The following is a 14,396-nucleotide window of genomic DNA, read 5'->3' as shown; positions in this document are numbered from 1 at the left end:
CCTTTTCCCCCCTTCCTTTCTATTTTCTTCCCCCCAACTTTATCTTTTGCTATTTCACTTGTTTGCCTTGCTGACCATAGTGATCCATGAGATATACAACACCCAGCAGCTTCACATAGCAGCAAGGAAAATTGTTTCATCCTCCAACCTACTAACAATATATATGTCGCTTGCTGGCATGGGAAATCGTTTGTCTCTAGAATGTCAGAATTTTCTAAACTCTAAGTTAAACACATTCATAATACAGTAAATAACCATTTGAATTCACACTCCATATGTTGTTCCAATCGGTCCTCATGTCCCCGCCTCTTGTTGCCGCTGGCCATGCCAAGCATGTCAGCAGCCTGCCACTGGCCTTGGCCTCCAGAAGGCCGACACTGGAACCGTGTTCGCCGTGATTCTCCCCATGCGGCTGCTGGTCCATCACCAGCCGCAGCCTCATGCTAACACGCTGACACGCCATCATGGCTTCGCCGGAGTCCGTAGCCCAGCAGTCGCCTAGGCGCCCATCGCTATGGATCAAATTTGCCGATTTGGGGAAAACAGAGATTTAGAGACAAATAGATGAGAATATCTGAGCTAACCATAGGAGATGCAGGTGCAAGTGTAGAATGCAAAGAGAGGAAGTTACATATCTGGTGGTGCTGCTGTTGTCGTCGATGTTGGAGCGCGGAGTTCTTGCCCCTGCCCCGCCCTGCCCGTCCTCCCACCCTTGCCTTCCTCCCCCTATCGACGGGGGCAGTCCTGCCAGGCCCAAGAACACCAGCGCGATGTGAATCGAGGACGGGGAGAGGAACACACGGCGGCGGCGAGCGGGCGGCATCGCAGTCGTGGGCGCAGGGGTCGGCACACGGCGACGGCTTGGTCGATCCCCAGTAGCAACACGCGCAGAGAGCGGTCTGACCTGAGCGCTTGGCGTGCGTCCGACGGCGAGCAGGCGGCAACGAGCGAGCGGCGGTTTGCCTATTCGCGTGGGGGGATACGGTGGAAGGGACCTGCGATGGAAGGGAACGTGCGTGGAGGAGTTGCATGGAACCATGGAAGGGAGCTGCGGCGGTTGTTCGTAGCTAGGCGAGATGGGCGAGAGGAAGGGCGCAACGGGGAGGCAGGCCGATTGGTAGTGTATGACGATACCATTTGACTCTTTTTAGTTGTAGAGATTTGGTTCCCGCGCGCGGCGTTTCTTTTCTTACGCGGAGGTCATCAATCGTGACTCCCACAGTCGTACTCCATTAGCATTCTTGTCTCTAGAGGCCCGGTTGGGGACAACGGCGGTTCTTGTACGAGTTCTCCCTTCTAGGCTTCTAGCGTAAACGTCCCGTGCTGTGCGTCAGTTGGAAGACCATGCTTGTTATTAGTGCAAAAGATTCTGTAACAATGAATGGTTATGGCCTCGACTAAAAATTCTTTCTTCAAAATCACCATGCTCTCTCGCGAGTCGTAAGCGAACGGAAACCGTACCGAACCCGTGACCACTCAAGCCGCGGGTACACGAACGCGAGCCGTCCGCTTGCTTCCCGTCGTGGCGTCCCACGAGTCCACGACCGCCCGCTTCCCCCACCCCCAGCCGCAAGCGCAGCCGGGGGCCCGGACGAGCGGAAGCTTCTCAACCCCCTCCCACGCAGCCGCTGACGCAGCTCCGCAGCGGCGGCGTCGTGGCGCACGGCACGCCCCCGCCACCCCCACCTCGCGGCCCGTTGCGCTGCCGTGGCCGTGGGGCCACCAGACCGGTCAAATTCCTCCCAAACCATCATGTCTGACCTGAGAGAGCGAGACCACCTCAGCGCACAAAAACCTCCCGTTCCATCCCAACTCCCCCCACCTCGCTTAAAAAGCTCGCCTCGCCTCGCCTCCGCCCCTGACCGAATCCACCCTTCCCCCTCCTCCTCCAACCCAACCCGCAGCCGCCGCCAAACCACTCCGCGGTGCTCTGCAGCGCCGGCCGGACTCGCTCGCCCTCACTCTCTCGTCCCGCGACTTGCGGACTCATCTGACGCGAACGCGGCGTTGATCGGCGGTCCTTAGCCCGCGATGGAGAAGACGAAGCTGCAGCTGCCACTGCCGCTGGTGCACAGCGAGCGGCTGTGGGCGCGGCCGTGGCGGTGGGCGAAGACGGCCTTCTTCATCGTGGCGATGCTGGCGTCGCTGCTGCTCGTGTGCGCGCCGCCGCTGCTGGTCGTGCTGCTGGACCTCCTCCTCCCGCCCGCGCTGCTCTCCAACTTCCTTCGCGCCCAGGCGCACGCCCCTCCTGTTTCCTCCGCCTCCGCCGCCGGCGTCTCCTTCGCCGCCGCGCTCTCCGGCCAGGCCAGGGCGTTCCGCTTCGGCTCGTCGCTCGTCGACCTCCCCGCGGTCTCCGCCGCGCGCTCCCTCCTCATCCTCTGCGCCTACACCGCTGGCGGCGGCGGAGGCGCCGCCTACAGGTGGGTCGCCGTCGCATGCAGCGCCGCCTCCCTCGGCTACGTCCTCGCCAAGGCCGTCGCCGTGTTCGGCGTCGCCGGCGCCGGGCTCGAGTGGCAGGGGAAGGGCCAGCTCGTCGCCGTCGAGGCCATGTTCCTCATGTCGCTCGCGCTCGCCGTCGCACACCTCGCCATGGCGTACCGCGCATCCTGCCGCGAGCGCCGACGCATGCTCGTCTACAGAATCGACGTCGAAGCGGTGAGTCCTCTCTATAACACTGCAATTCTTCACTATAACACTGCAATTCTTCTCGCCTTAAAATCCAGAGGAAATCCTTGCAAGATTGCACTGAGAATACATACGCACACGCACCATGGTCGAGCTTTGCAATTCGTGCTTTGGGGAGTTTCAAAAAGGCAAGATTCTGCTGAATAGTCCAGGAAATTTCTGGGGTTGGGTTAACCACCAGCTTTCGGCCAAAAGACGGGGTAAACGCGCAGGACAATCCGAGTTCCGCCATGGAATCTGCTTTTGCCGCCCATGCCCATGCCAGGCCGTTCCAACTGTCAGCACAACACAGCTCCTGCTGTTTCTATCCAGGACGAACTGAACCCATCTGTCTGTAGACTCGTTCGTATTGTTCAGATACCGAAACAGACCATGGTTACATCTGCCCACCTAGAAACCGCAGACAACAGCCCACCTAGAATCCGCAGACGAATTTCATGAAGAAATAGTCCGCTCGCCTGACTTGAACACGCTTTCCACGCCTTGGACGCCTCAGTAGCAGACTAGCAGGTAGCAGCATGCCGATCAGGACAGGTCTCTAGGAGCAAGATCCCCAGGCCTGGCCGCCTTCTAGAAATATCTACTTAGAAAACACTAGCAGCCAGACATCGATTGACATCACAACTCGGTTGCATATATTTTGGCCTATCACTGTCGAGCTAGTGCCTTGATAGTTCGTTTGGCGTGATCGTCGAGGCTGCTAGGGACTTCGTCAGATTCTAGCTGTCATGAAAGTTAACTGAAAACTCGTCAGATTCTAGCTGTCATGAAAGTTAACTGAAAACTCGTCCGTTTTCACAATTTCTAACACATGCTTTTGGACAAAATAACTCAACTTTCGCCATCACCACCAAGAAGAAACTGTCGTTTACTAAACCCTGATTCAAACTTATGCAGGTAAGACTAAAGGGAGGCCAAACGCCCAAATCACTGAAGCAATGCATGGTATGACAGTACGACACTCATCTGCTCCTCGTATCGCCGGCACCACTGGGTGGAAGGATGGAATCTGAAGATGCACGGCGCGGCAGGCTTCAGTGCAGACAGAAAGGCAGGGCTCATCCGCCCGGCCGGTGCCCCCAAATTTTTGGTTCGAGAAGTTGTGCATACCGATCGCTACGTCCGTCTGCTCCCTTACTTTGCATCTGTCTGTGGTTCTGTGGCAAGTGAACGTAGTATGAACTGTAAATATTATGGAACATTTGTGCTTCGGCCTCCTGCAGCCAATGCAATGCAGGACGAGCCGTGTGGCAGATGCTTTTGTTGCCTTGTTGACCCGGAATTGTGGATACCTGTCACGTGCGGGCAGAGGTGACAATGGGCATCTTTAAATTTAGTTTTTATAATATCCAGCTTTCAAGGGGATTTGGAAGCTTTTCATGTTAGCTAAAACATAAGATCGTCCTTTTGGCTTCTGTTAAGAACTTTACAGAACAAAAGCAAAATGTGGAACTGCCATGCTTCACCTGCATACTCTGCCCTGATGGTTGTGAGCAAATTGTTGAGCATCTCCTCCTGCACAAAGAGTGCTGGAGTTCTTTATTTACAGGTTTCAGATAGTAATCTATAGCCTTTTCAACTGCATGAATATTCCCAAATGTAGTTATCAGTGCCTTCGCTTATGGATCGTCGGAGAATTTAGAGCACATGCAATCATTTCATCTTCAAGGACAAAAGGATCTCGACTGAAGACTGCGATTTTGCTTTCTAACACAACCATGCCTATTCATAGAGGGGACAAAAGTACTTCCCTACCATTGTTGAATACCTCCGGTTCTATAAAAAAACATTCATGGTTTTCATGATTGGTCTGCAACATCGAATCTGATTGGAAACACTCCGGCATCCGCATCTGGGTACTTGTCAAACTCAAACTTCGTTTGGGGTTCAAAGGATAAGGCGTTGTCATGTAAGGACAGTTTTAGCGAAGGTTTTGTGTCCCAATTTTTAAGATTTACATGTGTTGCACATATGTTGTAAATAGTGTGGACTAGTTTTATCCCATGAGACTCTGATCATTTCTCTATTCATTAAATCACTAATTCATTAGTATAGTATCATGTCAACATATTTACTAAGTCGATATCTTATTCAATGCATACAAAACTTTTAGGACACTCCTAATACAGAAATCATCATAGTTTCTATAGACATTATTTATACTATCAACTAAGCGTTTTGATGATGTGACAAAGTAGTTATTGAAGTGAGAGCAAAAATCGTAGAAACTGAGTCTAAATTAGAAACCATGTCTACACGAGAACCAAGACTTGAAGTAATGTGATTGATTGAGAATATATATATATAGAGAGAGAATGTGATTAGATAAAATTTTTTACTGTAGAAACGATTCATTGGAACTATAATTTTTATATGTAGTGTCTATGGTAATTAATATGTCTATGTAGTTTTTAGCATTTGGACTATCCCTTATGAACCCCATTAAAAAGGGTCTAACTAGTTTCTGAAATTGAGTACGTTCGGACACTAACACAATACTCTCCTCTTAGAAAAAAAATGCATGCACAGTCTTTCAATCAACCACGAAGCTGGGAGGCGTATGAGTTAGAGAATAATGGGTTGTGTACGACTCCTTGTACAGTATCTCTTCTTAGTCGGATGAGCCTTTTTCTTTTGAGAATTATTTGTACCGCCAATTGGAGTCGTCATACTTCTCTCATACTTTGCAAAAAAAAAAAAAAACTTACGCAACGTAGATTTCCTGCATTTCTATACAGCGATAGCTAGTCATAATGTTGAGGAATCGAGCAAAATCTAACAAAAACAAACAGACACCTAAAGTCTAAAAAAGGGTCTCAACTCTTTATGGACGCCTCCAAAGAGGTTAAGATTAACGAAATCACTATGGATATCAGTGTCAAATTATTAATAGAATGCTTAATAGTTAATGCTAAGAGCAACTCCAACAGATATGCTATTCATGTTGTCTAGGCTATTTTTACATTTTTAAAGCAAAAGTTAAACTCCAACAGATGTGCTATCTGGTTTGCTAAAATAGCAATTTTGCTATTCCTAAACTTTCGCTTGTCATATATAGCATGTCGTCCTCACTAGCTATCTTATACAAAGGCTGTTGTGGAACTCTATGCTTTGAGTGAGTTTTTTATTTTACACAATGGCTAAATCTTGTAATTTAGAATATAATTTTAGCTAGTCTCTTGGAGATGCTCTAAGAGAGTAAGTAGCAGAAAATACAAGCATACATTTTGAGCCGGAAATGGAAAAGCCAAAATCATATTTGACCGAAAATTGAACAGGATGATATTCAGTAGTCGATCAATGCAAAGAATGACTTGTTTGGGTTGTCAAAAAGATTAAGAGGAACACTAATGCAGCCCATAACTCCACATGTCGAAACCTGCCTACTTTCAAGTTCTAAGGCTAGGCACATGTCCTCAATTTTTTCTAGTAAGAAATGACACTATTCATTCAACGATAATCAACATGTCCATCAATAATAAGGAATTTATGGTGACTTTGTTAATCTCAAGAGATGTTAGCACAGTTTCATAGAGGAGCATGACTACGTGCATTGCTAGAAATTGTTTATATGTATGTATGTGTATATATATATATATATATATATATATATATATATATATATATATATATATATATATATATATATATATATATATATATATATATATAACTCACTGATGTGGATAGTGAAAGAGCTCAAAACTGTGGTGGTTAAGTCCTCGCAAACCTTTTTGGTCTTTAAAACAAAACTGGTAGACGTCATGTGTATTCTCCAATTTTCTTATGGAATCAATCAGCAACGGCATTGCCTTGTGAAAGCAAAACATGGGACTTTCAAAGTTGTGCTGCTGTCTAAGATTGTTGCTGAAAACTTGTTCCATGTTTTACACTTTGTTTAAAGGGGTATCGTGGTTTTACCTAACAGCTGTACTACTTTTTGCCTCCTTGGAAATTTCAGTTCATCAGTGGGTCAATGACGCACCTGATGTGATGATTAAAAGGAAAAACAAATAAAACAAGTCTTTCCAATGGGTCAACACTCAACAGGAGGGAACATGTTTTCCGGACGCCTAGTAATCTTGATGATGATCCAGCGTATTGACCAAAGAGAAAAGATGACTTTGACCTGTTCCTTCTAGAAAACTGGAATTTATGGCCTTCTGCATAGTCGAAGTCAGAGGCGCATGCTAGTCACTAGTGACACCGTGTTTCGTCAGCAATTCAGAAAGACCCTTCTCCCGGCCCGGCCCAAGCACTTCAGAATCAGAAGCCTACATTTCAGGGCCAGTTCTTGTTGGGCCTAATTGGCCCAATAAGATTAGTGCGGTACTTATCTATTTTTTTTCTCTTTTTTGGGGACAATTAGTTAATCATCAGTGTCTAAGGAAAAAAAATAGAGTTAGCTGCAAGGGAGTCAGGAGTAAAACTGTATATATATATAAAGAAAAAAGGTACAATTTGATTGGTACAGAAAACTTGACAGTGGAAATGCTGGACGACTGAAGTACTGAAAGCAGCAGCGACTCAACATCAATATGCACATGGATGTTTTCAGTCCACCTTGAAAGATACACACCGGTTGCATTGGCCGTCCAAAAATCCTATCACCTATTTCGTCCAATCGTCCCTTTTTTCCGATCCCTACCCTACGAGCCGTCGTCGATCAGTCATCTCACACACAGACACACGCTCCGTACCGTCGTCGTCGTTATCCTGTCTTATTTAGGCAAGCTAGGACATCGTCGATCAGAATTCACAATGAGCTGACCGATGTGAAACCGATGAAAGCAATGCAAAAAAGGTTCTCTCAAAATAGTGGTTGACTTGCATGCGTGTAATCCGCTCATCGATCAAGTCGCACATGCATGTATGTGTCAATCCGTCAAAAAGCAGCGGCACCAATAATCGAGCGAAATCATATGGTTTGGATGAAGAATTGACGGTACGTGTGTGATGATGAGCTAGCCAGGGCGCCAGGCTACCTTCGAATAATGTCCGTGTCTGATTAGCAGTAGCGCTTGGACAAGATGCTGGACACAGCTAGCTAGCTTCAGCGTCCGTCGGCAGGCCTATAGCACGCACGCAGCCATGCTGCCGAGCGTCGCGCGCACGTCGTCGTAGTAAGCGAATGGCATCACACGGCCGGTCGCGGCGCGCCAACAGCCGCTAGCTAGTAGCTAGTACTGGATTGATATGATGGTGGCTCGTGGCCATGCATGAGGCGTGTCGTCGTCGTCTCGACGTCGATCAATATATGGTTGTTGGAGCTATAGCTGAGGATTAATTTATCGGCAAATGTATGCTGCTGCCATGCATGTCGTCGATCGCGCGCGTCGGCGTCGGCGTCGCCGCGCCCAGCGAGAGCGGGGTGGTGTAGCGCGAAAGGCGCGGTGCCGGCGAGTGTCCCCCCGGGGATCGCACATACATGATGGCCGCGTGAACCGGGGCATGTGAGGCCGCTGTCTGTCGAGCTGGGTGTCGCTGCCGGCACTGTGCGTGCGTCGTCTCCGCGCCCCGCCGATGGCGACGCCGCCCGCGCGCCTGGCCTCTCAGTCTCAGCTTGCATTGCTTGCAGTTGCAGGTTACAACTCACACGCACATTATTCATTCATACTCATACTCTGGTACGGTGGTGCCATCAATGTTCCTTTCTTCGTTTCCTCGCTCGTCGTAGTACTACTAATTTTATCCCTACTCAGTTCGTCTCATCGTAGCGAACTGTATACGTACGTTCGTGTGCTGTCGAGACATCATCTCAGCTGCCTAGGGCGGCAGAGCGAGTGTGCACGGCTGGTAGCCTCTAGTAAAGCCCTGGCCGGGGCTGGATGGGATCAACCTAGCTCGGTGGTCCGTGCTCGATGATCCATCCGGTGCCGTCGGTGCCTGCCCGTGGATCGATATAGTCAATAAGTCACCTACATGTTGGCTTGAGCTTTACAAAAGGAGATGGATGTACATTTGTGGTGCTCCTGCCTCCCGGCGGGGCGGGGCCAACCAGCCGCGCGCTACATGCATGCTGAGGGTGATCGTGATCCCAAGAGACGACGACAGAGAGAAGAGAAGAAATTAAACACTGGAGGATCCGAAGGACAAGGATCTCTGCTGCATACTACCCCTGCTTGCATTGCATATCCGTCCGCCGGTACGTGGCTCTCTGCTCGCCCGGGCGGGCCGGTGGGAATCGCTCGCTCGATCGGCTCGGATCCTGCTGCCGGGCCGGGGAGTCAACAGGCCTGTGCGTATGCGCGCGGCCGGACGCCTGTCGCCGTCGCGCGCGGGTCCTCACCTGGATCGCCCACGTCTGGATCCAGCGCGCGATTAGCTACTGACCGACCCGGCCAGCTGCTCTCGCTCGCTCCCATCTTGTTGGGGACGGGGACGAGGACGGTCGTCGCGTGGAAAAATCTGCGGCGCGGCGGGCGCGACGTATGAGTCCGATCCGTCGTCAGTGATATAATTCTGGGAGGGAGGATAGAGCAATGATCAAAGGGGTGCTAAACAAGCTTTCGTGATTAATTGTGGAAGCAGCTGTGTGTAGATTAGATCAGAGCGACCTGTTCTACGCTCGTTTTCCCCCGTGCTGTTCCATATCATCGATTCACCGTACATCGAAAATTTTATGCTGAGATGCATGGTTACTTGATAATCGTCGTACATACATATATATGGCCCGGCCGGTTTGCGAGGACCCACAAGGGCAGAGAGACGACAGTACATACAGGGACCTATACCATCGACAACGTTCTCTCCTCTCCATATATATGGGAAGTATGAGGCACGTGATGCAAAATACATGCGCTGCCGAACGGATCAGAATGCGACTAGTAATACTGTGAAGCGCCCGTTGCATCAGCGCATACGAGCAAAACATTAGTGACCATCCTCATAGGGTCAGTCTAAGCAGACACGCCGCCGCGATGACAGTTCAAAGCAAACAAGATTCCACAACGGTATGCTAGCTGCCAGTTATCTTTTTTTTTTTTAAAAAAAAGAAAGCATTTTGTTATAGCTCAACATAATTTCATCAGGTCAATACAACCCATCTTAAAACTATTTTCAACATGTGCACAAAGGTAGTATTACCGTGTACATACTACAAATGTCCCTTTTTTCTAACAGTAGGTACAGACACACATTAGTGACCATCCATCCAAAAACTAGTAGACATATATGTATGTATTATGCACATGTATTTTGCGAAAGGATGTATGTACATGTATTGACTTATATATATTTGGCTCACGAATCTCCGTCATCGTAAACTAAAGTCGTCGATCGTGGCGTGACTGTTGTTTCTCCTCCAGGACTTTGTTGCATGTTGCATGTTTGTGTCATGGTCGACTCAAGCATGACGACGTTCATTTCATTTTGATATGATGGAAGAATTAGCTAGCTAGCTGCCTAGCTCACGTGAGTGTAGCGTCTTTTGTTTAATTTTCTCCGATCGGAACGAACTGCGCTGGATCGTTTGGATTATTATGCGGTCACTGATTAGCATTTGATGACACACCAAACGGGCGAAAAGTTTCGGAGAAAGTGACGGGGGAATTGGAACAGCAGGGGGGATTAAACTGGAGATTGAAAAGACTAGCTAGCTTATTAGCAAGAAACTGTACTAAAAAAGCTTGTAATTAATTAATAACACACACTTGTCATTCCTCACCGATAATTTCGACGGTCAATACTACTACTGACTGACATGTATTATCTCACCCATGATAAATTGCATGCGTTGAGACATGTTGTATGTAGTGTTGTCATCGTCACTTCGTCAGATCAGATGAATTCAAGGATACTTCATCGCCATCTTAGCTTTTTTGAGAACTTATCGGTGCTTACAATGTAACAACTCGTAGCTTCACCCACCAGACACCGTCTGGAATCTGTGGTAATATAATCAGGTGAGAACTCATCGTTCCAGTTGTGTCCTTGCTCAAAAAAAAAAAAAAACTCGTAGCTTTCATTGGTATATATATATAGACCCTAAGCTAGTTCAAGTCCTGTGATTGATGTGCATTTTTATATATAGTAAAATACAGAATCAGGCTTGTATTTCTAAATTCTAACTGAACTTACCCATCAGCTCGCATGCATCTTTATTAAATTGCCGTGCAACGTAAAAGCTGACTTCATGCAAACAATTTCAACCTAGTACCTACTGGTAATAATTAAGCGATCCATGTAAAATTTTGGTTTAGTGATAGGTAATGTTGGACACTCGAGGAAATAACCCAGCACAAACGTAGCGGAGGAAGAGTGAAAAAGGAGAAAAAGAAAGAAAAAAATAAAAGGAGATGTTGATGGCCCCCACAAATAGGCGTGGTCCCACCGGTCTTTTTCATATGTTGTTTTAATTGCAATTAGTTGGAAACGGTGGACCACTCTTGCCCAGTTGGTGCCAGGCCCTACTTCCGGAATATTTTGTGTGTGTGTGGGGGGTGGGTGGGGGGGGGGGGGCAAACAAACTATTGGTGCACACATATATGCCTTTTAAAGTTTGTTTTCTTTTTGTACCAAATTCTTCGGTTCCGTGTTTTGGAAAAAAAAAGATGCCCCAAATATATTTCTATACTCCCTCTGTTCTAGAACCACCTCTAATTCAAATACCAAGAACACATTTAATTCTCTATCTCAGCACTAAGTAATACTCTTACATTAATGTTTGTGAGAGAACACGCCTTATATTATAGAACATGAACAAAAAGTGGTTACACCTTAGAACAGAAGGAGTAATAGTTATGCATGTGTTCCAATTTTGCCTTATCTTTATCATCTTTTCAGCTAAAAACTACTCCATTCATCCTAAAATATAAAGTATTTAAGCATCAAAAAATCAAGGTATTCTAAATGAATTAACTTCCCATCACCCATCATATGGTAGATTGGTAGTACTTGTCATTAGTGTCTACCACCAGGTTTAAATATATGATAAGCATGAGATATCTTTATAGTTAAGTAAATAGCATCTGCATCATTTGTGTTATCCTATAATTTGTTCTAAAATTATGATGATAATATTATATTCCAGGATGAGAGGAGTACTGATAACTTAGCTTATGAAACTTCTTTTTTTTTCTAAAAATATCAGACTTTACGCCGAATTCTCTTACTAATGTTATATTCGTGGATTTAATATGATGTAATCCTTGTTTTGAACTAGCTACAGTGTCTTGACATATGTATAGCATAAACTTTACATCCGCATATAAGTATTGGACCAAAATAATAAAAAAAGTCTAGGGGATTTTGAATATTGAACTACCACAAAACATCTACCACGAGGCAATACAATGGAAAAAAATACTAGATATGTGGCAGAAGATGAAACCAAATCCAATTTTTGTACATATGGATTGCACATAGAATAATTCGTATTTATGTGGACCATAAACTACATCTTGAATATTAATAGTGCAAATATTTGATATTGAAGTTGTTAATGCATTTTTTATAAACTTGGTTAAAATTAGAAAATTTTGACTTGGATAATGTCATAATGATCTACATTTTAGAAAGGAGGATTACTTGCACCGCTATATAGAAACAACTTTTAGAGTCAACTAGTTTTTTTCTAGCTATCATAAAATTATTTCTATGGTCCTGACTCCTAAGATGATATGTCCCAAGAAATCGATTTCTAGAGAAATACCGTCCATTTTATGGGACACTTGGAAACACCTACCATACCTATGGTTTTATAGGTCACCTCAAAATAGAGGTATTTCTAGGTGCGGTTAGAAACACCAACCGCACCTAGAAATTGATCTTTTATTGCTGTTGGTAACGTGATGTGCTTCTAGAAATATATGCAAAACAAAAAGATTCATAAATTTATCAAATTAAGTCAAATGAAGATGAGCTTTACATCAAAGTTGTAGTGCTTGATGAGATTTACAAATTTGTAGTTGGTAACCTTTTCACTTAAAAGCATTTTGGGTCACAAAATATATTTTTTAAGTTTCTAGATTTTGAGATTCATTTTTATTGCAAACAACCTCCGAAGATACCAAAGCTGTATCTGCAATGAGATCCAAAATTTTTGAGTTATTTTTTTTGTTGAGATTGTTTAGGTCACAAGTGGATACAATTCTATATTTGGTTACAATTGAGTGTTTGGTGTGGTGGTAAGGATGGATCACATGGGACATGGCGTCATGGGTCCAAATCCTAAGAAGCACTACACAAAGATCGTGTGACTTGCACGCTTGTCTTGATATTAGATACTTCCTCCATCCCAAATTATAAGTCATTTCAAGAATCTTGGTGAGTCAAAGTATCTCAAGTTTGGCTAAAATTATAGAAAAAATTACAAAATTTTATGGCATCAAATAGATATAATATAAAAATATAATTAATGAAGAACCTAATGGTATTTAGTTGATATCATAAAAGTTATTATCCTACCATATAAATTTATTCAAACTTGAGATGTTTTGACTCTCCAAGATTCTTGGAATAACTTATAATTTGGGATGGAGGGAGTATCTTTTAGAATTTTTGAAAATAATCTTTAGAGGCACATCGTGTTGCTATCATCCGCCTCTAGAAATTGATTTTTATAGGCAGTTGCATACCTGGCCCTTACAACTGACTATTTAGGTAATTAAGGAAACAAATGCGATAGAAGTTGTCCAACTAAAGACCCTCATCATTTAGAATTGACTCCTATTTGGGCTCAAATTTCTCGTATTGTGTAGCATTTTATCCTCTTGAAATCTTTTCTTAGTTAAACTATCTAAAGTTATAAAAAAACTATTATTATTTATGACACAAAAAATACATTATGAAAAATACATCACATAATAAATTCAGTAACAGTTTTTTATACAAAAAATAATTAAAATATTGACATTTTTGTAAAAGCTTTGACAAACAAGTCACCTTTGTACAAAATAGAGCGTCTCCAAGCAATCTCGTTATTCGAATGAATGTAGCCATTAAGTTCGATCATGCACCCTCCCTTTCTAGGCTCTTCGCCAAGAAGGTACACATAGCAAACTAAGTACTCCCTTCAATTATAAGTCATTTCAAGAATCTTGGAAAGTCAAAGCATTTTCAAGTTTGACTAAAAATATAGAAAGAAATATAAAGGTTTATGTCATAAAATAGGTACACTATGAAAATATAACTAACAAAGAATCTAATGATACTTGGTTGACACCAAAAATATTATTATTTTGATATATAAATTTGGTCAAACTTAAAAAACTTTGAATCTCTAAGATTCTTGGAATGACTTATAATTTGGGACGGAGGGAGTAGTTTTCTCTATAATAGTGGATACTCCAGCTTCAAAACATAAGGATCATTTCCATTTTCCTCTAACTTCGACTACATTTATCTAACTTTAAGTCTGTTCACTTGGTTAATAAGCCATAACTGAAAGTACTGTTTACTGATTTATTCTGATAGAAAAATTGTTGAGTGATTGACAGATTCGACAGCTCAGACGAACACAATGTTAAGCTTATAGAAAAAAATACAAACATTCGAGAGTTAGAAAATTACGGATAGATGCACTTTATTTGACTTATATTAGGATAACGACTTACCAAGGAAGTATATATATATATATATATAGAGAGAGAGAAAATAAAAAGGAGACTAATAGTAACCATCAGATTAACTAATTAATAATATATTAAATAGCCGGGCCGGGGTGACGCAATTACCCCCTCCAGATACATACAAATACTGGTGCTAGCCAA

At 44.4% G+C, this 14,396-nt stretch overlaps 1 protein-coding gene across 1 annotated transcript; it reads left to right on the top strand.

Annotated features, from left to right (window-relative positions):
* On the top strand, positions 1,775-4,156 carry LOC8061645. The gene is made up of 2 exons (XM_002468565.2): positions 1,775-2,655; positions 3,583-4,156. Exons 1-2 carry the CDS (start codon positions 2,032-2,034, stop codon positions 3,634-3,636), a joined length of 678 nt encoding a protein of 225 aa, XP_002468610.1. The 5' UTR covers positions 1,775-2,031; the 3' UTR covers positions 3,637-4,156.

The sequence above is a fragment of the Sorghum bicolor genome, chromosome 1 (assembly GCF_000003195.3).
Source record: "Sorghum bicolor cultivar BTx623 chromosome 1, Sorghum_bicolor_NCBIv3, whole genome shotgun sequence".
Lineage (NCBI taxonomy): Eukaryota > Viridiplantae > Streptophyta > Magnoliopsida > Poales > Poaceae > Sorghum > Sorghum bicolor.
Note: the sequence above shows the minus strand (reverse complement) of the source record. Positions and strands in the feature narration are given on the sequence as shown.